The sequence below is a fragment of the Cryptomeria japonica genome, chromosome 3 (assembly GCF_030272615.1).
Source record: "Cryptomeria japonica chromosome 3, Sugi_1.0, whole genome shotgun sequence".
NCBI classification, from domain to species: domain Eukaryota; kingdom Viridiplantae; phylum Streptophyta; class Pinopsida; order Cupressales; family Cupressaceae; genus Cryptomeria; species Cryptomeria japonica.
Window position 1 is genome coordinate 625,220,184 of NC_081407.1, and position 21,212 is coordinate 625,241,395.

Here is a 21,212-nt window from a genome sequence, read left to right on the forward strand (position 1 = left end):
TCAACGTGTCATAAAAAACACATCAACACGTTGCAGGGTGCTTCCTAGTGAATAAAATCCTCAACCTTTATTGCAAACCACTTATAAATATCCATGCATGCAACCTACCAAGACATCTTGGCATCATAGAGTGCAAGTTCTAAGAGGATCTTGACAATGGAATTGATAAATTAGTCATCTTCATACATGCATGCAATGGCCCATGGTTAACACTTCTTTAACTCCTACATACTAGCATCTGGATCTCTAGTCTCACCCAAAGTATGCTTGGGTCCTTTACCCTTGATGGGACCAATATAATGTGGCAAGATGCAAGCATAACCATGAAAGGTATTGACACAAATGTATTGAAAACACAAATTGATGTTACTTTGTTGTTGCTTCTATTCATTCATTGAACAAATTATGTTGATATTACATCTTTGATTGATCGCTATTACATGATGGGGGTTTATATGGAATTCCTCAAATACAAAATATAGTAAGTTTTTCTATTAAGTTTTCAATTTCGTTGCAATCATTAATGCCTTTACATTTCCTAGGGGAAACAAATAAATGATTTCGAATTTTCTCCTAGGTAATTGCTCCAAGTTCCTATCTATGTGCATGTGATGTGCTTGGACAAATACAATATTTAATGATACAAAATATGGTGCCAACAACCAACCATTAAAATAAACAAAAAACAAACATAAAAATGCAAATATTAATATGTCAAATATTGCTTAGAAAGGACAAAAAGGATGTGTTATTAGAGATAGAGACTATTCGGTGTTAATAAAATGGACGGAGGTAGAGCTGGTAACTTCATATATAAGATATCTCTGCTAGTTTTAGATGCACCTTATCCATAACAAGTGAGCAAAGCATGCCATTTGTTAATGAATTATTAATACATTACTTTCAAACTTTTTAGCATGGTGGCTATTAAGAAAATTCTAGTAATAAGGCTTTTAGAATTTTGCATTGTTGAACAAGTTATCTGGGATGACAAAATATTCTATAGGATTTGAAATTTCTTTCATGAGAGCTATTACTTATACTTCATTCTAGCATTTGTATAAGATGGAATGGTTGTTCAATTGGAATTTATTGTTGGAATTGATAGTGTACCCAACAGCTCCCAAAAATCACTTGCAATCAAAACACTTATCACATTTGAAGAGAAAATGCCATGATTGAGCTATGCAACCTTGAGAGAGATAAATCCAAGAAAGCATGATTAATATGCTTGTATTGATTGATTGAATAACCTTGGATTACATTGGATTATATTGGATGATTACAATGATTACAAATGACTATTTACAAAGCATAAAGATAAAAGTCTAGATGAAACCCTAGGTGAGGATTAAATTAGATCATGACAAGTGTCCTCATCTTATAACTTGAGACAACATGACCTATAATTAGCTCAATTTAAATATAGAAACACTCTTGAGTTTAGCTTTGGTGTAATAAAGTAATAGGAGACCAAAGTAATTAATGATTGATCAATTAATTACTAAGGTGATTGCCTAATTACGCCAACACTCCCCTTAAGATCAACTTAGGGAGAAGCTAAAAAATTAATGATGAATGCAATGAGAAATACATGGATGGGTCCCAACTACAAGGCTTGATGAGGGGCCCATGTATAAACAAATGAAATCCCTCATAACTGGAGAAAAGGAGAAAACCATGTGGGAAAAACTTCTTTCCAAAAGAGAGAAAATGAAATAAATGCACTAGTGAAAGAAGGATAGGAGAACTCGATTTGATCTCCCAAGGGTTGCTTCTATAACACAAGTACAATAGATGCCCCCCCATAGGAGAAAAAAAATGAGGATAGGAACCCCATCCATATAGAAGTAGTTCCTGTGCCAATCATGAAAGCTTGAAGGTAGAACACTATCCACTATTTGCAAACAACATTTCTCCTCTTAGGAAGAAATAAATCCATTGGTGATTGGAGAAGCCATTGCCATAAACTGGATGAATTAGGAATTCCAAATTCAGATGATGTGTGCCTTTGAAAACTACTCAAATGTCCTTATATCGGATGAGATGATGTCAATCTAGAAACCTGTGAAGACTGATGTAGAACACGCTACAAAGATGATGAAGATGGTGAGCTAACAATGTTGACGTGGCTGTCAACAAAGAGGAGATGAATGTCCTCAAGATAATCCTCCAAATCTATAATATGAGGCTCCACAAACAAGGATGATATGTCTACAAGATACGAATCCCAAGTAGTTATGTATGGAAGATGATGGCTTATTTGCTGCATTAAATCAATGGGGGCCAAAGATGTGGCAATACCAAGCTGATTAAGAACAACAAAAGATGGAGATTGGATCTCAATGTGAGGAGAAGGAATTGGGAGACAAGTCTCTGATCTATTGTAACATGCAAGACTTGTAATATACTCAAGCTCCTTTAAAGTATCATCATTAAAGGTTATGCAATCTGCATTTGCAAAGGGAATGCGGCAATGTGCAGTAGGATCCTTTGGGATGGAGAGATATGAGGGTCTCCATGGATCTCTAAAGGCGACTCCAAAGTGTGTGGGAATAGTCAATGTTTGATACAACACACATAGTGTCGAGATCAACCTTAGAATACATCACTCCTACAATGTGGTCAATGATGTTACCCCAAGCTAATCTACCCCCTGGTGTGGCTGGTTCAGGTACAAGTCTATTCGAATAAGGCAAAAGAGATCAAGCCACCTGAGATGTGTTAGGATGCCATTTTGCCGAGACTCATAATTACTCTTTGCTAGGATGACAATAGAAGGATGAATAGAAAAAATCAAGATGTGAAATAAGATTGAATAGTATTTACTGCCAAGTTAAAAACTAAATAAGGACAAGAGGATGTAGATAAACGTTGCTTTTAAAAATGATGGAAAAAAGTCAATGTATTATGTTGACCTCAATGGTTGTAATTTTTACACTCTTGCAAGGAAGAAGAGGATAGTTGAGAAACCAATCCACTACCATATGGCTCCATATAATGCCCCCTTTTTTGGTCCATTCCAACATTCTTGGAGAGTGCCAGCTTTCTCATAAAGGTTTTTTGATAGCAGCAGAGAATTCTTGGAATCAAGGTGGGTATAATTATCCAATTTCCATGCGATTCCAACCTTCTTGGAGCACTCCAAACTTCTTGGAGAAATCCACCATCTTTGGAGAACGCCAACTTTTTTACGAAGGGAAGAGCTATGCACTTAATGTGCGGGTGGAGTTAATTGGGGAAGCATAATTGGCCCACTTTAATATTTTCCGGAGATTTTAATTGATGCATGTAAAAGAATTGAATAATTAAGCTATCAAAAATTCGTTTTATAAGATAACTTATGTCTATTTATTTTAAAATGTTGGCCAACGTATAAAGTGCTTTAAAAAAAGAATGCCAAAATGTGTTATATAATTAAGAGATTTTAAATGTCACTTTTAGAGGGGATAATAATATTTTATTATTTCTGAAAATTGTGTAAAAGGGAGATTTGAGGAGAGAAAACTCATTTTGTACATTTTTGTGAGGTCCTAGCTTGTGAAGATTGAAATTTGTTCATTTATTCTGCCCTAGTATCGAAACCCTTTGGCAAAGAATGCTTTTGAGGACGAAAACCCTCCTAGCCATTTCAGTGAATTCGTTCAAGGTTCACCAATGCGTTGAATGTTTGTAGGAGATTTTATTGTGTTGGAATAATTCAGTTTGGGTGTCATTTGCTTGCAAATCATATTGGGATTCAAAGAGAAGATTGAGTACTGGCGTCATTGGTATAGAGTTTTTTTAATTAGTTTTTGTAGGCCGTACCACTTCATAGTTTTAAATCAAATCTTTATTGTTACTCATAAGATTGTCATATAGCAAAGAGAGGGTGCATGAGGTTTATGAAGGGAGGCAGAACACTTAAGAATCTGATTTTGGATTTCATATACATTTCTAGCCACATCACTCCCATAGGCCACCATATTCTAGTAAAATTCTAGTGATAAAGGCAGCCATTAACAACGTTGTACTAGTCCAAGTTTTGCTATATCAGAATGAGAATGACTTCAAACTTCATCTAGAGTAGTAGTGCACCAGTTTCAGATCAATACATCAGTCATTCTACAACATTGGGCAGCGTCGATATCATCCTTTTGCTGCAGCTCCAGGTATCATTTTATCTTGTACTCAGTTTACATGACAACTGTTTGATGGAATGTTTCTTTCTCAATTCTTGGCCAGAGGTTAAATGTAATAGTAATTGTTGTATTGGACTTGTAAATCGTTTACGGAATACATATATGAAAGTAAATCAACAATTAATGTATTAGATGTCAGCAATGGTGTATGCTTGCAAATTATTTGTTAAAATGCCTTTGTATTGTTCACTGCATGCCAATTGTTTGCAAGTTTTTCTATGATTATGAAAGATAGTTGCTGCTGTTCCTAAGAATAAAACTCAGGAATCTGAATGGTTTAACGTTTGCCAACTATTTGACAAATTGTCTGTGAGTGTGAAATCAGTAATTTTGCCAGTTGGTTGAAATATTTTCGTAGGGACAGTACATTCCAGCTCAAATAACTCTATCAGTAAAGAACTTGTGAAATGAATACTTGAAGGCTGAAGCACTCTCAAGTGAATTAACACCATTCCACATCTGGATTACAAAATCTGAAACAATAGAGGGACAAAATCTGAAACACTAGAGGGAGGACATTTTGAAAAATTAAGAGGATATCGGGCATTTATAAATCAAAAAATTTCAGAAAGAACCATGGAACATTTTCTTAATGAAAATATTTTGCAAAGAAGTACTATAATAATCCATTGAGAAAATAAAATCGTAATTTGCATGTCTAAAGATCAAGAAGTCTCATGACACCTGTCAAATTTTTCTCGTAATTGCTTGCTATAAATTATGAAAGTTCATTGTTGCTTGTTCCATTTTATGCTGAAATGTACATTAAGAGATGGTGATTTGTCTCTCCTAGCATTTTTTTAACATTCAACGTTAGAAAGTGTTCTAAAATCATTGAAACTGAGCTACTCCACTCTCTTTAGATCATAGCAATCAGGTTCGAAATGTTCAGTTTGTCTTTGGAGAGGGGAAAAAATATATGGAACTAAAAGTCATTTAAAATTTTATGCATCCTCGAAATATGCAGAATGCATTATATCAAATGCATAAACAGATTCACAAGCACATGTAAAAATATGCACGAGTCTCAACTAAATTTTTGTTTTTATTTTTATGCTTTCTTTCTTACATGTTTTTAGTTTAACTCAAGGTATTGTTAGTTTTGCTATATTTCTTTGATAGATGTTTTTAGAAAAAATAGGCCTAGGTTGAATTGAACTGGTATGACAGTTGGGTCCAGGTTTGACTGAGTCTAGTAAATATGCATTTATAACAAAAAGTTGACTCGTACTTGAATGCCATATTTCACTTTTGTGGTGTGTTCGGTTGTTGGAATCATAAAGATCTGTAAGGGACCGGTATACTGATTTTCTGTGTACAATAAGTTTTCTATCTCACCATGCTCTGCAATTACATAGATTTTTCATGTTCAAGGGCACTAAGCAATAGGGGATTTAGAGGGCATGCCTTGGTAAAACTAATTTCAGCTTAAGTCGATTTTTTTCTTTTTGGTGATTTTCTCTAAGATTGGTTTTCTTTTCTTTTGATTACAGGGACAAGCATTATAGTTTGCATGATTCTGGTAGAAGCATTATGGATGAAATATTTGTTGCAGGCTCACCTGTGCAGACTGAGTGCGATAGTTTCGAGGATTCTGTAATTCCAAATCTAAACTTTCATAGCTAATCAAATTTTTTAAAATTAACTTTTGTGTTATGTCTGTAACGATCAAGTTTTTATTTGATGGTGTTGATTCATTGTTTATATATTTGGGTGTGATGTACAAAGACTTATTTCCTTCATGTGCAGTACTATTTGCTGTCAGTTATGGCCTTATCCTTTTTGTCCAAGTCATGGTAAAGAATTTTTTAGATTTTGAGGTTTTGTATAATGAAACAGCCATTGTGAATGTTATGCTTTTGCAGTCCAATGAGTGTAGGATTAGGACAGTATATTTGAGGTCATTTGTTTAAAGGATCCTGGACAGTTTAAAGTGAAGATTTTGTTAGTATGGACAAATCTTTATTTTTTGGTTTGTATTTTCATCCTGATGTTGCTATAGAGGTGCTTTCTCGCTTAAATGGATATATTAGTGAAATGAAGTAATGCATACATGAGAAAATGATGAAATTTCATTTTAACTGAAACCAATTTTATTTATTGCTTGTCAAGAATCCAAAATACTTGTTAAGTATTTGAAGTCTGCTTGTAAAGTGCTTAGTGAGAATATTTAACAAAAACTCATTGGAAATAAAAAATAACCTTCTCCTGTTGTTTAACCGTTCTTATGGGTTGTTTCATTGGAGGCGGTTGGCACTGAAACTGGAAGATGTGGTATTTGTATGGAAGAGGTCATTGACCGCGGGCTCCTGGACTGCTGCAATCATTGGTAAAATGTTCAAAACATTGAATTGATTTTATTAGATTGAATTGTTTATAATGTTTTTTGCAATAGCACTGACATGGAGTTGAGGTCAAGGATCAGTTAATTTGTAAATGATTCCAAGTTGAAGGTATGAATTCTGAATATTGTATATCACAGGACTAAATTTTGTTATCTTAGCTTTTAGGTGATTGTCTAATATAAAATTTTGTTATAGTCAAGTGTATAGAAATTGTATGCATGGCAGTACAAGACAGTACAAGCAATTATGAGTGCTTGTAGAAGCATCCGTTTCCTTTCCCAAACATAATTTGAAACATCATACCTGCGTTAAGGGGAGGGTGAGCATTCACAGATATGCTAGCTACACTTACAAATCATTCAAGTGACAAAATTAAGGATGGCAAATGTGATATAAATAAATAAAGAAGTGACCTGAATATTGCAAATGACCGTAGTAGGTCAGTGGAACTTGAATGTACAGCCAACAATGATAGTAAATGAATGGAATACCTAAATCATCTCCCACTATCAAAAGCTTTAAATTTAATCAATATCCAAATACTCTTCCCACACACAAAACACTATCAAGTAGTCTTCAGTAAAGGTAGGTAATAACAACCATATGAGCGAGGATATGATTATAACCTTGCTTCTGGAAAATATTTTTTAAGAGTATATTAGAATGCAAGTAGATTCTACAAAAAGGTGATTGAAATGGCAAGTGAACTAAAAAATAATGAGATCCAAAGGATAATTGGAATTAGCCAATATGAGATCTGAGGGCCATGTATTGCTCAAAACAATTGTTGATTTCATTTTTAATACTTACAATTGGAAATTGCAAAAGTACTTGAAAAAAGACTTTTCCTAGCTTTGCCAACTCTTTGAAGCATTTGTTATGATTCAAAGAAATAAACTGTAAAATGGAGGCATCTAGGCCTTTCAAACTTTGTAGAGATTGTATGAAAAATTGGTGCTCAAGATGAAGTATATCTCTATGATTGTACTTTTCAAGTCACATTGACGACCATATATCCGCCTGTGGATATTAATACCATTTCTTTCTTTCTTGCCTTTTTTTCATTGTTCAACGGGGAGGTGTCCCCCTAAAAAAAATCCACATCCCCTGTATGGGGACGTTTTTGAGACTTGGTGACTTGGGGGAAATGTCTCCTAACAACCACCACCTCCGCGAACTGTGTTGGGTCGCTTGCTATATGGCATTGTGATTTCCCTTCTCGCCTAGCTTAGCAATAAATGAAAATAAATAATTATGCTAGCCTATTTTATCCCCATAGGCTAAAGCATATAATAAATAATGTGATAAAGCAATAAATGATCATGGTGGGACATCGAGCTTCTCGAAGTTGCAAGGAAATAAGGAGAAAATTGAATAAATGGAGCAAAAAGCTAAAGTAACAATTCATTTATATTTAATCATTAAAAGGGGGCCAATTCAAGTGAAGACGTAATTATTTCCTAGGACGATTTATCATGGTAGACAAATTAATTATCTATGAGCCTAAGTCCAAGAACAATACTTAGGACGATTTGTGATTATGGATCGGCCAGCATTCATGAATGAAATAATATTAATGAGAGAGGGAAATTGATGGCTTTTTGGTGAAGGATATTTATATAAGGCATCAATTGGGTTTGAGGATTCATTCTTGACCATTATTGTTTATTGATTCTTCTTGAAAAGAAATTTTCTTTGTGCATCTGTTCAAGATGAAAGCCCTGAAAGTGATATCCCTTCTGGATGAAACCCCAGAGGGCCTGCGATGAATTCAGCTCAGCATATATCATGAAGGTGCTTCTTTAATATATTGGGAATCGAGTAATAGCTGTGCAAACCCGTGAAGAAAGGCAGTGCTGCCCATATTCATCCCTGCAGTACGCATTCATTCAGCCCTGCAGTTCGTAATCATCAGCCATTCAAATTGCAGCCTTGAGACTTAATATTGCAGCCTGTTAGAGGGGTCTATCTGGATATAAGGAGATTGCAAATATTGAAGGATTTACATCAGCTTTTCAGAGGTTTACATCAGTTGGGTGATCATAACAGCAGCCTCTTCTCTTACCCCACCATCTCATGCAATTATTGAGCACTTCTCATCATAGATTGAGTCTTTGCATTTCGGATATTTTGTATAAGCTTTTGATCATCATAATATACATTTGTAAGGAGTTTACAAGGGCTGTTACAGTTTGAATATTTCATATAAGACCTATTCAATTTGTACGTCAGTAATCTTTACTTTGGAAATAAGTGTATTTGGAGTTGTCTTTTGGGCATTTATGTTTGCAACTTTATTGCCTACATTTCTATGCATTCTGTTGATGTTTATACATTGAAAATTTAATCAAACAACAATCAAAACCAAGTGCCACATTCAGAAATCAGAATACAGAGACATTGCATGACAAGTGTTTGACGAAATGTCAATACACTAAACTGAAAAATCAGGACAGCAGTTATCAGGGATACTTCAGGCACATGCCATTACATACTGATTGCAACCTTCAACTTTGTGAAAACTAGTTTGCCTTTCATCATTCTGTGCACTCTCAGATCTTGCCCACTCTGTTTGATCCGGCGGTCATTTCCTTTTTGCTTTTTGAGCAGGTGATTAGTAATATTGGTCTGGCTTACATCAAGTCCTACGCATTGAGGTGAGATCTTATTGGTCTGAGCAAATATCAATCTAGGGCTACAGCGATATATCCTTGCACTGATTGGAAGCCTTTATAATCAGTGGCATAAATCCTTGCATTGATCCATGTCCATCTTCTTTAGCCGGCTGCAGTGATTGATTTCATATCTATCACATTTTCATTAGGAGGGTTTTTCAAAGTATTGTGGCCAGCCAATATTCCTCCAGCATTTTTTTGGCTTGGGTTGTGTTGACGTGTATTTTGTACACAATCATACACAGAATAAAATACTGACAGGCATCTTATCCTCTCTTGAGAAAATAGTCTCTAACTGCTGAAGATCTGCAAAAAGGATCAGTTAGATGGACTCCAAGGTTCTTTTAGTGGGGTCTCCACGTGTGGACAAGCTTTTTAGTGGTATGATGTGATTTGCTGTTTCCTTCAAGGCGTCTTACGGATTCAAAGCTCGAAGATTTTACTAAACTAAAAGGAACTTTCAAAAAAATGGAAAAAGGACAGGGTTTAAGGAAGTCTAATCTAGCCTAACCCTATGAACGACTTAGCATGAATGAGATTTGGCAAGACTCAACCAACTTCAATTTTGCCATAAGATAACAACTCAATTGAAATTAGTGCGATCTTCTAAGGTAATAATGGTACTCAATGCATCAAAGACCAAGGACACTACTACGAAGGTACATATCCTAGATACGAAAATGCTTGAAGGTTAAGGACTCAAAATGTTTTCCAGTCGACCACGCAAGGCGTTCCTACAATCAGCAAGAAGCTAGTGGTTTGGATAGCGAATCCTACCAAATATCAAACCTCACACTTAGTCTTTCAAATTAACAAACTACCTTGATTGAGCGTGATTCAAGTACATCCAACAACCATGAAGATAACTTAAGAAATTTGCAACAAAACACCATAACTTCAATATTTTATTGATTTCCAAGTCATCATATACAACAATTGCTTGAATTTCTCTCTTCAAGACTCAATCTTGCTACAAAATAAAAATTGCTTCTAACTCTAATCTCTCTATTACATCAACTATTATCTCTCACACTATTCACTATTTTTCTATTCTTAAATGAAATGGAAAATGGGGGTATAAATAGCATCCCCAGTTACAATGAAAGGTCCAGATTGAAAGTAAATCAATGGACAAGATCATGACACCTAAACCCTAATTAGGGTTTGTTACAAATGACCTCCTTTTTACTGAACAACATTAAATACATAGCCAAATATTAAATTTGGCACAAAAATCTAGGAGGTATCAACCAATGAGAAATAAGATGTCATGTCATCTGTAACAACCTTTCATCTAGAATCTTATTCCCTTTCCAATTCTCTTTCTTAGCATATGCAATGAATTTTGTCACGATTCCTTCGATTTCTGTGCTTGGAATCTCGGGAAGATTCTTGATACTCTCTTCTAAGTGGATGACCTGATCGAATGCATCTAGAAGAGCTGCGTCCCAAGTAGGTTCAAGTTCCTTCGTTCTATCAATCAGGAGCATGGTGGCATACATCTGATCATACTGCTCATCTGTAACATCTGCGTCCTTGCGAAAGATGATCTTGATTCTATCCTCAAATTCTTGTAAATCCACATCTGTCTCGACCTCGATCCTTCTGCCAAGAATGGTACGAAGTACCTCAAATACTCTGTCCTAGATCGGATTGATCACCTCCTCAACTTGACCACATCTAACACTGATGTCCTCAAAGAGAACACTCTTTATATGGAGTAAGGTTGACCACTGAAACAAACTGTGAGAATCACCTTCTAAGATCTTCTCTTGTGCTAAAATTCTTCTGGATGTGTGTCTTATAACTTTCAAGACAGGGATGACAACGTCCTTGGTATGGGCAAATGCAGCTACTGTTGCCATCAATCTGTGAATAATCTCAAGAACTTGGATAGCCTGATGGGTGATCTTAGACATCCTTGTAACAAACTCAATGGCCACCGTGTGAGATCTATCCATCCAACCACATGTACGCTGGACCAGGTTCCTGAATCTTTCTGCTTCATTGATTGATTGAAGGGGCAATGCCTGCACTGGTGATCTAACTGGATCCTGACGTCCCAAAGGTTCATTGATGTGACTGAAATACGTCCTCCATGCACCGACCTCTCTCTCAAGCTTTCTATTCTTTTCCACTTCTTCTCTAAGCTTGTCCTTCAATGCCTCAAATGTGTCGGTGGCATCATCTAAAGTCTGCTCTGCTGTGGAAGGTCCTAACTCAATAGTCTGTATATGGTAGTCTTCTGCTAGGATCTCACCCTCATATTTGTCTGCTGCCGGTGTAGCTATCTGCAGTTTTCTAGATCCAGTCTCATCTCGAATCATCTTGGACATCTTTGTAGCCTTCTTCTTCTCTGTTGTCATATGTGAACGTCCAACGAGGCTCTCTAAATCAATTGCACTGTCCTCGTCCTCAATTACGATCACCTTAGTCAATCTTTCCTTCAACCAATCTGGGATATTTGATCTTGTCTCTTGAACTTGAATTTCTTTGTGTACTATTTCTTCTTGTCTGGGAGGAGATGTTACTTCATTATCATTATCCAAATCATAGTCTTGGAGAGATCCATCGGATGAAACATGCTGTGCCTGTCCTTCTTCCTGTCTATCATTTTGTACCATCGACTCCATGGACTCTTCCACTCGAACTGTTCTATTTTCCGGTCTGGAAGAAGTACTTGGTGTTTGATCTTTGTTAGCACCTTGCTTTTTCTTGGAAGACTCTTTCTTTTCTGATCTTTCCTTTCTCTTTGAACCTCTCGAATGGAGATTGCCCTCACTGGCACATCGAAGGTTACCTTCACCTGAATTCCTAGGATTAGGATTGCCTTCACTAACACTGGCTCCACCTTCGGCTGGCTTTTCTTCCAAAGTAAAAGACATGGCTATGCCCTGTTCTCTCAATTTCTGATGCTGAACGTCTACCCATCTGCGAGTACAAGACAAGACTGGTGCCATCAAATCATCTAAATCCACGGCCTCGGGCTCATTCCAATTCAAACTTATTGTCTTGCTTTCTCTATCATATGAAGATTGGATGTGCCTGCCGTTGTCCTGAGCTTGGTCGGCTACTCTGTAAATCTTACATTTCCTGATGAAATCCAAAGGCAATCTAGAATGTATCTTTCGTTTCACTTCGAGATCATCTAGGAGATTCATCATAAAATCTTCAATTTGGTACTCATGTCTAAATCTTCTACCGACCGTCTCCTCTAAATGTCCATGGGGATCAAAACTATTCCTCCAAGCAAAAGATGAAAAAGGATACAAGGCTAACTCCTTCTCTGCGTCATCCATGGCTAAGACACTAGGACATACCTCAACTGAATTACCCAAAATAATAGGTACCTGAACTCCATTCTGATGTCTGTGTCTGAATGCCTTCACATATGCTGCCAACTGCCTTGTTACTTCAAGTAACACAATTCTATCTGTCGGGTACCTCGGCAACATGTATGGAGGTAAAGGACATCCATACACTCTAATGTAAGTGAACTTGGGAAACTGAATGAACCAAGCACCATACCTCTTGATGAACTCCTGGGCATCCTGAGATAATCTGTTGTGAATCCCTCCTTGCAACGTCCTTGTGATGTTCATCGTGAAAGTATCATTGACTAACTTGTAGTTCTTCCCTGGCGGATGATGCAAGTAGGTATAGGATTCACAAGCTCTGACCTCGCCGGGTCCTCTTCCAATCACTCCTCTGTGAGGTAGTCCTGCGTACTCAACGCTCTTGATTAAGGCATAGATGACGTATGAACTCATGTGGAAGGACTTAGTAGCCCTGAGTCTTCTCAACTGTACGTCTAAGCAATGGCTAATTATCCTAGCCCAATGTATTGTACCCTTTCCTTGAACAATCACCTGGATGAAGTAAAACATCCACTTCTCAAAATAGAAGGCATGAGGTGCTCCTGTAACTCTGTTGAGCATGGTAATCAAATCTCTGTACTCCTCCTGGAAATCAATCCTGTGTGGTGTGTTCGGTACTTTGCTAAGACGGGGACGACTCTTGAGTAGCCAGTTCTTGTTGATTATGCTTAGGCAAGCATCTGGATCATCATTGTACACTGATCTGGCTCCTTCAATGCTCTTGTATATCATGTCCCTGTGCTCTGGAAGATGGAAGGCTTCACTTATGGCTTCCTCTGAAAGGTACGCCAAAGTGTTTCCCTCATTGGACACAATTGTCCTGGACTGTGGATTGTAGTGACGGGCACACTCGATCATCAACTCGTGGCACTGAATGGCTGGAGGAAAACCGGCCGCCTTAATGATGCCACTCTCTATTATTCTCCGGGCGACAGGTGATGGCTTGCCGATGTAAGGGACCTCTCGGAACTTCTTCGTGCTAAAGTTCCCCAAGTTTGTATCTCCAATGTTGCTCCACTTGGACACGATCTTGGTCTCCACTTCTTCGGTCTTCTGATCTTCTTTCGTGAGAGCCAAGCGACTGGTGGATGCTCCCGCCTTTGGGGTCGCCATACCTACACAACATTTCATTATAAGAAATAGATTTTGCAATAAATAACGTAAATAAGAGAGATAAATTTTAGGAAACCTCATGATAAGTCTCTAGAGTTATCATTTCCTAAAATACAACGATTGAGCCAAGAGATTTAAAATTCAAAATTTCAAAATTTGAAATATGACGATGAATGAATAAAACAATAACAATTAAATCGCCATACCTCGATAGAGAGCTAACTCTAGAATGCAAAAACAAAATTTGCCTAGGCAAAATTGAGGTATAAGATAATCTTCAATGTGATCTCCTCAAAATTGACTTCGCCACCTCTGGAGAGAATGTGATCTTCAATTATCGCCTTGGATGTGGTTTCAAATGGATCTTCAAATTCGCCTTGGTGTGGTCTTCAAATTCGCACCACCCTTGGTCTTCAACGTAATTCGCACTCTATATTAGCGCCACCTTTGGTTTGAAATCGCACCACCTTTAGATAACTTAGCGCGCCACCCTTGGTTGAATGAAACTCGCACCACCTTGGATAATATTCGCACTATCTTTGAACACACTTAACACTTTCCTTCGTCTTCCTTAATTCGCATGTAGAGAGGTAAAATAATGATGTAGAAATGATAGTTTTTACCCCCCTTATATAGCGCTTGCAATCGATTTATCCCTTAGGCCGACTTGATAAAATAAAACCATTTTTTAAATGATTTGCAATGAAATGACAAGGCCGACCTCCTTAAATGAGCGCTTGAAATCGATTTTTTTTTTATTAATTAAATAATTAACTATTAATGCCTTGCGTTTTTTTTAATTTGCAAATTTCGATTAAAGGCAAAATAATTAATAAATGTTTAACGCCATATTAAATGCCAATTTAAATAGGATTTTCAATTTTTAAATCGATTTAGCATTTAAGGAAATTTGAATTGTTCAATTTGGCGCCAAAAATATGAAAATAAAGGGACGTACTTCATCGCTCTGGTCCCTTGGAGAGGGACAGGAGCGATTCACCATCTTTGGCATGATTCTTGCGTTTTCAACGTTCAACTCTTTCATTTCCACGTCCCAAATCGATCATCTGGTGGTCCTTCGAATTTGAATTTCTTTCTTGTGCGCATAAGTGTATCTTATGACCATTATCGCCCTGGTCCCTTGGAGAGGGACAAGAGCGATCCTAAGTTTTTTGCTTGAAATTCTCCATTTTGGTACGATCCTCTCCTTGTATCATCTTCCAAATGCCATTTAAAACCTTGTGCGTCCTTGTCTTAACGTGATTTTCAAAGAATATCATGTGTTTTGCCTAACATCGCCCTTGTCCCTTGGAGAGGGACAGGAGCGATCTCCATGTCTTCGCGTTCATCTTGTATCTTTTGACCCTCGAACCTTCATTGTAAGGCGAACAACGCCTATGCTCATTCCTTTCGCGCTTATTCCATTTGCTTTTGCAAGGTACCTTTGATATTATAAGGATCATTGCCCTTGTCCCTTGGAGAGGGACAGGAGCGATCTATTATTTCTCCTTGATCTTGGCGACTTTTAAACTTCGATCTCCTTTGCAATGTCCTTCAAATGTCGTCCTTCGCACTTCCTAACCTTGCTTCGCCTTGATCTTTGAAGGAACGTGAGTGTTTTGATAGTATCGCCTTGGTCCTTGTCCAAAGGACAGGAGCGATATGGGGCTTTTACACTATTTGGCGATGTTTGGACGTTCAACACTCTTGCAAATTATCTTCAAACGATGTCTTGGAGCATATGTTATCTTAGGGCGTCTTGACTTAGCTTGATCCTGAAGCAAAACAAGGAATCCAAAGCAAATCGCCCTGGTCCCTTGGAGAGGGACAGGAGCGATCTAGTCTCCATGCTCAAAATGATGATCATTTCACGTTCAAAACTCTTGTTTATCATCTTGTTGTCATACCATGGACCCTCCAGAACATTGCAACATATTGTCCTTACGTAAATTTTGCATGAATTGATCAATACATCTAATATCGCTCTGGTCCCTTGGAGAGGGACAGGAGCGAAGTTCATCATTGCGAGCTTGTTCTTGTTTTTACCAACTTGCAATTATCTTCATTGCGTGAAATGACGTCCTTTAAGTCCTCTTGGTAACTTAATATTTGCTTGTCCTTTGAAATCGATGCCTTAATGGAAATATCGCTCTGGTCCCTTGGAGAGGGACAGGAGCGATATGGGTCTTAGAGTGCACATTCCTTCCATGTGATGACCTTTACAACCTTGCGCTTGATGGAAATGCCCTAAAATGTCTTCGCCACCCTTCGTCTTGACTTGGATCGGTTTAAACATGAACAAGAAGCAATACAATCATTGTATCGCCCTGGTCCCTTGGAGAGGGACAGGAGCGATCTTCCCTTTGTGGCCTTCATCTCACTTTGCCAGGTTCCAAGTTTATATTCAACGGACTCGTCCTTCTTCACTCTATCCGTCCCTGCCTCGACATCATTTGTAACTTTGCAAGAAAAGCAATTATATCAAAAATCGCTCTGGTCCCTTCCTGAGGGACAGGAGCGAACTAGGCATTTAACACTGTTATGGACGTCCCAAAAATCTTCAATTTATATTCAACGCGTTCATCTCATGTTCTCCTTTGTTTTTGAACGTAAACTTGCCTTGACCCTTGTCTGGATTTTGCAAAATGAAGGAAATCGCTCTGGTCCCTGGGAGAGGGACGAGAGCTACAAGGTACCTCGCCTTGGTCCCTTGGAGAGGGACAGGAGCGATTTAGTCAATATAGGTCATTTTCCTTCGTTTTTGCATATCAAATTATATTCATTTGGCAAAGGATCCTCCCTTGGACGTCCTCAAATCATTAAGCTCTCGAAATCTTGCAAGGACAAGGCGAAACTTGAATTGTAGCTCCGGTCCTTCACTGAGGGACAGGAGCGATTTTCCTCCTGGAGGCATTTCTGTGCTCGTAAAAATCTTCAATTTATATTCAATGGGAAGATCTCGTCGTTCTCCATCACTTCAAACGTAAAATTTGTCTGGACTCTGCAGGGATGATGAGATATTTGAAAATGAGCTCCCGTCCTTCGCTGAGGGACAGGAGCGATTTTGCTCCTACAGGCCAAAATAACAAGATTTTTCACATTTTAACACTTCACGAGGCGAAAACAAATCAATTCCAATGCCCAGGATCAAAATTCAAAAAAGTCAAAATTTGGTCAAAAATATTCAATTGGACAAAAATTCACATTTCATCTTCAACACTTAGACAAATTTAAGCTCTGCATGAACATTCCAATTGAAAATTAGACCATTTTGGCGAAATCATTGCATTCAAAATTTGCATTCCAGAAAAGGAAGCTCAAAAGCTCTCAAAAAACGACTGGATTTTGGCTTGAAAAGGCAAAATTTAAAACCCTAAGGCTTGGCCCTAAATCCAGACAACCAACTGACTAACAAAACCCTAAAAACGAAAGCGAAAACAAGCGAAAAACAAGCAAAAAGAGGGGGTCCCCATTTGCGATGGGGCGATGTGTGAAATGGTCACAACAGGTTGTTGAAACTATTTGTGGCACGATCTCATCAACCTTGGCTGCAGATCGGCATCACATATTTCAGAGGTTCGATTTATAATTTGTAGTGCAACCTGTATTAGCCGCACATCAGGCATTTTTACTTGCTGTGTTCATTTTGCAGTGCTGTGATTCTCCTATTTGGCTTTGCACTTCCTTAGTGCATTCGGTGTTGCAACACGCATGACATTGTGCGATTGACATCGTGGTGCCATGCATCTATCTCAGTGCATTTTGGCAATTTGAAGCATTGTATCATTGAAGTGTTTTTTTTGCAAAGGAGTTTACAAAGTTTCATGCAAATATTTTTCTAGGTTTCAACCTATTTGCCATGAAGAGCGTTGGTTGGCCTGATCATAGTTGGCGTTGAGGAAAGCTTTGGACATTTAATCCCATATGCCTTGTGTTTGTGGTGTTTTGGTGTAATGACCCCTAATTGGGTAATGCCCTAAGTTTGCCCTAATTGTTGATTTCCAAATGAATAAGTGGATTTTGAGAATACCTTATACCTGACTGAAGCTCTGCAAGCATATTAGAAAATCTCTTACAACAATAATCCCAGTAAACAGATTAGTGAGTTCATATCAGAACAGTAGTCAGATTAGTGAATCCATATCATAATCAGTAGCAGAAATATCGATTCAATTATTGAACATTCTAAATGTCTTGGAGGGATCAACCATAGAGCATGGGAGAATGCAACTTCAATGTGGTGTCTTAGACCCTCTACCCTAGGCCCAAGAGTGGATATACCATCCCTCTTGGCCTCATGTGGCCCATGCCATCCAGATGAGGTGATTACCCAGTGAGTTGTCCCCTTTCCGTTATCCCTTCATCTTGCCAACCTTCTCCTTCTCTCTATGATTGGTTTCCTTGTATTTATGCATTGTGAGTGATAGGAGAAAGAGGTTGCAACAAGGTGACCTGGAAACCATCTCCTTTAGGCCCAAGGGCAGTACCCTTTGTACCCCCTTGGCCTCATGGAGCTATCTAGTCCCCTTATAGAGGTGGTGTACCATAGAGGAGTGTTCCATCACCGTTCCCCTCTTGCAATCCTTATTTCCCTGGTTACAATGATCAGTCAGAGTATTTATATATGAAGCATCCTATATTATGTCACATATCCTATATCAAACAGCCTTAAGCAATAACATAATATGAATCGGGAATGAACAGATTAGAAACAACATGTGTTATTCTATATTAAATAATCATGACAGCAATATGTTATCAGTCAGTAGTATGCAGAATCGTAGATTTCAATAGTATTCTTTTATGCCATATATGGGAACTCATATCACAACCAAAGTATAGATTTGAACTTTTGTATGTTAAATCTCCTATAATTGCCAAATCTGATCTTACCCCTTCCTCTCTTCTTGGATGTTGGAATGATCTTTTATATTCCTCCAAGGGTGAGAGGTCTTGATCTTGCCCCATGGGTGTGATAATTGTAGGAGAGGAACCTCTTTGTTGCTACCTCTTCGCACTGGTTTTTTGTCTTGGGATGCCTTTTTTCTCCTTAATGAACCATTCTATCTCTAATAATAATTTCCAAATATAACTAAATACCAGTTATGAATTAAATCACATCGCTGACATTGAATGAGGGTGGAGCGATTCATAAGAGTATTATATTCTTCAACCACGAGCTTTGTTGTCCTTTATAGTAAGTCAATCCTTCTCATTGTTAAGGTTTGAATTGTGAGAAAATCGTGAAGTCTCATAAATGAGATGATTTTCTGGTTGTATTTTTGTTCCCTTTCTCCTTGTTTGAAGACAATTAAGGGTAATTAATAGGCGGGACATGACATTTGGCCTTTAAATAGACTATTGATCACTTGTTACATCGTGAGCATAGCTCACAAGCTTGTCTTGGCTTCTCTTTCAATGCGCTTGTGCTTGGTTGTTGACTTCAAGACTTGACATTGTCGCGACTTGCTTGGTGCGCTTGTGAAGTTGATTTGGCTCTTGGTGTGTTGGCTTCTTGGTGCGGGCACCTGCCAATATATCGACTTTTGTCATGTTGGCCCCACCATTTTGTTGCAATCAGGTTTTTTAGCCTTATAAGTTATTCCTTTTTTGGAGGTTTCTTTATTAGTGATGACGTTATCTTTGTGTATTTGAAGAATTTTCATAGTCAATTATGGATTTTTCTTTGGAGAGGGGGAATTATAGGCTTGTGGAACGATTTTATAATCACTTATCTTAGTGAGCTTTAGTTATTGCCGTATTTGTATAATGATGTTCCTATTCCTGGCACACCTTGGGAGAATTGTATTTGGAAAGGTTGTAGGGCTCGAGTATTTTAGAGTTATTTCTGAAAATGTAGATGATGACATCTGAAGTCACTTATTCACTTTGAGTGACCTCAAGCTCTTTGGACTGACATTCAGGAGTTATATGGCGATCATGATACCCTACCATCTCTCGATGATCTTCTTTTTGATTCTGGTGTGCCTCTTCATTCTTTAGAGCAGATAACCCATGTTTGTGATCCTTTGGAGGTTTTTGAGACTTCAGATGAGGTTGTAGTTGCTTTAGAGGTTCTTGATTCTTTGTTAGAGGTAGTTGATCTGCCTTCACTAGAGACTTCCATCAGTCTTGATTGATAGGATTATCATTGCGTTCCTAATTGGGATTTCTATTTGCCTGACATTGGTTGATTGTTTGTGGAGTCTCACATTTCAAATTTGGGAGACACAATTGAGGGTTTATCTCTCCTATTTGGTGATAGTTGTGATGTGCCTATTGTCACATCTTTGTCTTTGAAGCTTGTTCAAAACCAGTTTCCATTGGTTCCTTGTTTGTCACCTTCTCTTATGATTGGGCATGCACCTGATTGGTTTGTGGCATCTTCATCCAAGGTCTCGGTGACCATAAGCAAATTTTAGAGACATCATCATCTTTGATTCCTTCCTTGCCTTAGAAATTTTATCTTCAATTCATCCTTGGGGGTGATTTCTTCCTTGCTTGGAATTCCGTCTTGAAGGAAGGAATTTCCAACACTTTGTCAATTTTTCACCTTTCTTGGAATTCTGTCTTGAAGGAAGGAATTTCCAACACTTGCCGAATTTTCACCTTTTCCAAGAATTCTGTCACGGAGGAAGGAATTTCCAACACTTAGCCAATTTTTCACCTTTTCCAAGAATTTCTTCTTCTTGGGAGCAATCCTTCCCCAAGGAAGGAATTTTTTGAATTTTGAACCTTTCTTCTTGAACCTTGATTTTTACGTCCTGCTTCCAAACTTAGGCACATTTCGGAATTGGAGAAGAAATTTTGGAAATTTATTCCTTGAGGAAGGAATTTTTGTGTTTTTTGAGTTCATCTTGTTCCAAGGAAGCTTTTCCATCAATTTTCCACAATTCCTATTTTTAAGAAATTTTCCTAAAATTTAGGACCTGGGTCCAGGAGAGAGAGAATTCTCTCACGAGTCCAAATCTGCAAAACATATGCAATTCTGATGAGATTTGGTGTCTAAAAATGGATTTTCTAAAAATTTCCCAAGGGGATTTTTTGCTTTTTCATTCTATTCCCTACCCTTTGATTTTCATGTCTTAGACAAATTTCCTTAGTTTTCCGGCTTGAGCATGGAATTCATTTTGCATGGTGGAATTCATCATTTCATCCTTGGTCTCCGATATTTTTTGAGCGTGGAATCATCTTGGAGTAGAAATTTCATCATCATTTAAACCTTCCTTTCCTGTCTTTGAACTTGGGCGCTGAATTGGCTTGATGAAGGAATTCTTCCTTTACACATTTTCCAAAGCCTAGGCATTTTGGCACCCTTTCATGTAGATGGGCAGGATTTCACACTGAAGGAGGAATTCATGCTTTGTTTGAGTTGTCCATCATCCCTTGGATTTGGCACCCTATGACCTTCTTGGGCGGATTTTTGATCTTGTCATGGAATTCTCTATTTGTCCTTCTTTCCATGACCTCTCCTATTTAGCGCTCTCCTGAGGAGTTGGGCGGAGTTAGACTAAGGTCAAG

At 37.9% G+C, this 21,212-nt stretch overlaps 1 protein-coding gene across 6 annotated transcripts in view; it reads left to right on the plus strand.

Moving 5' to 3' along the window:
• LOC131044252 (uncharacterized protein At4g10930) overlaps positions 1–21,212 on the plus strand; it is a 167,394-nt gene that overhangs the window by 33,528 nt on the left and 112,654 nt on the right. For 3 of the 6 annotated variants that reach the window (XM_057977547.2, XM_057977543.2, XM_057977549.2), the window contains exon 2: positions 6,428–6,510. In XM_057977547.2, the coding sequence (XP_057833530.1) occupies positions 6,428–6,510 (83 nt within the window). Of the gene's footprint in view, positions 1–1,898; positions 4,152–5,674; positions 5,778–6,427; positions 6,511–21,212 lie in introns of those variants that run through there. The other 3 variants (XM_057977544.2, XM_057977545.2, XM_057977546.2) reach the window with 2 other exon arrangements.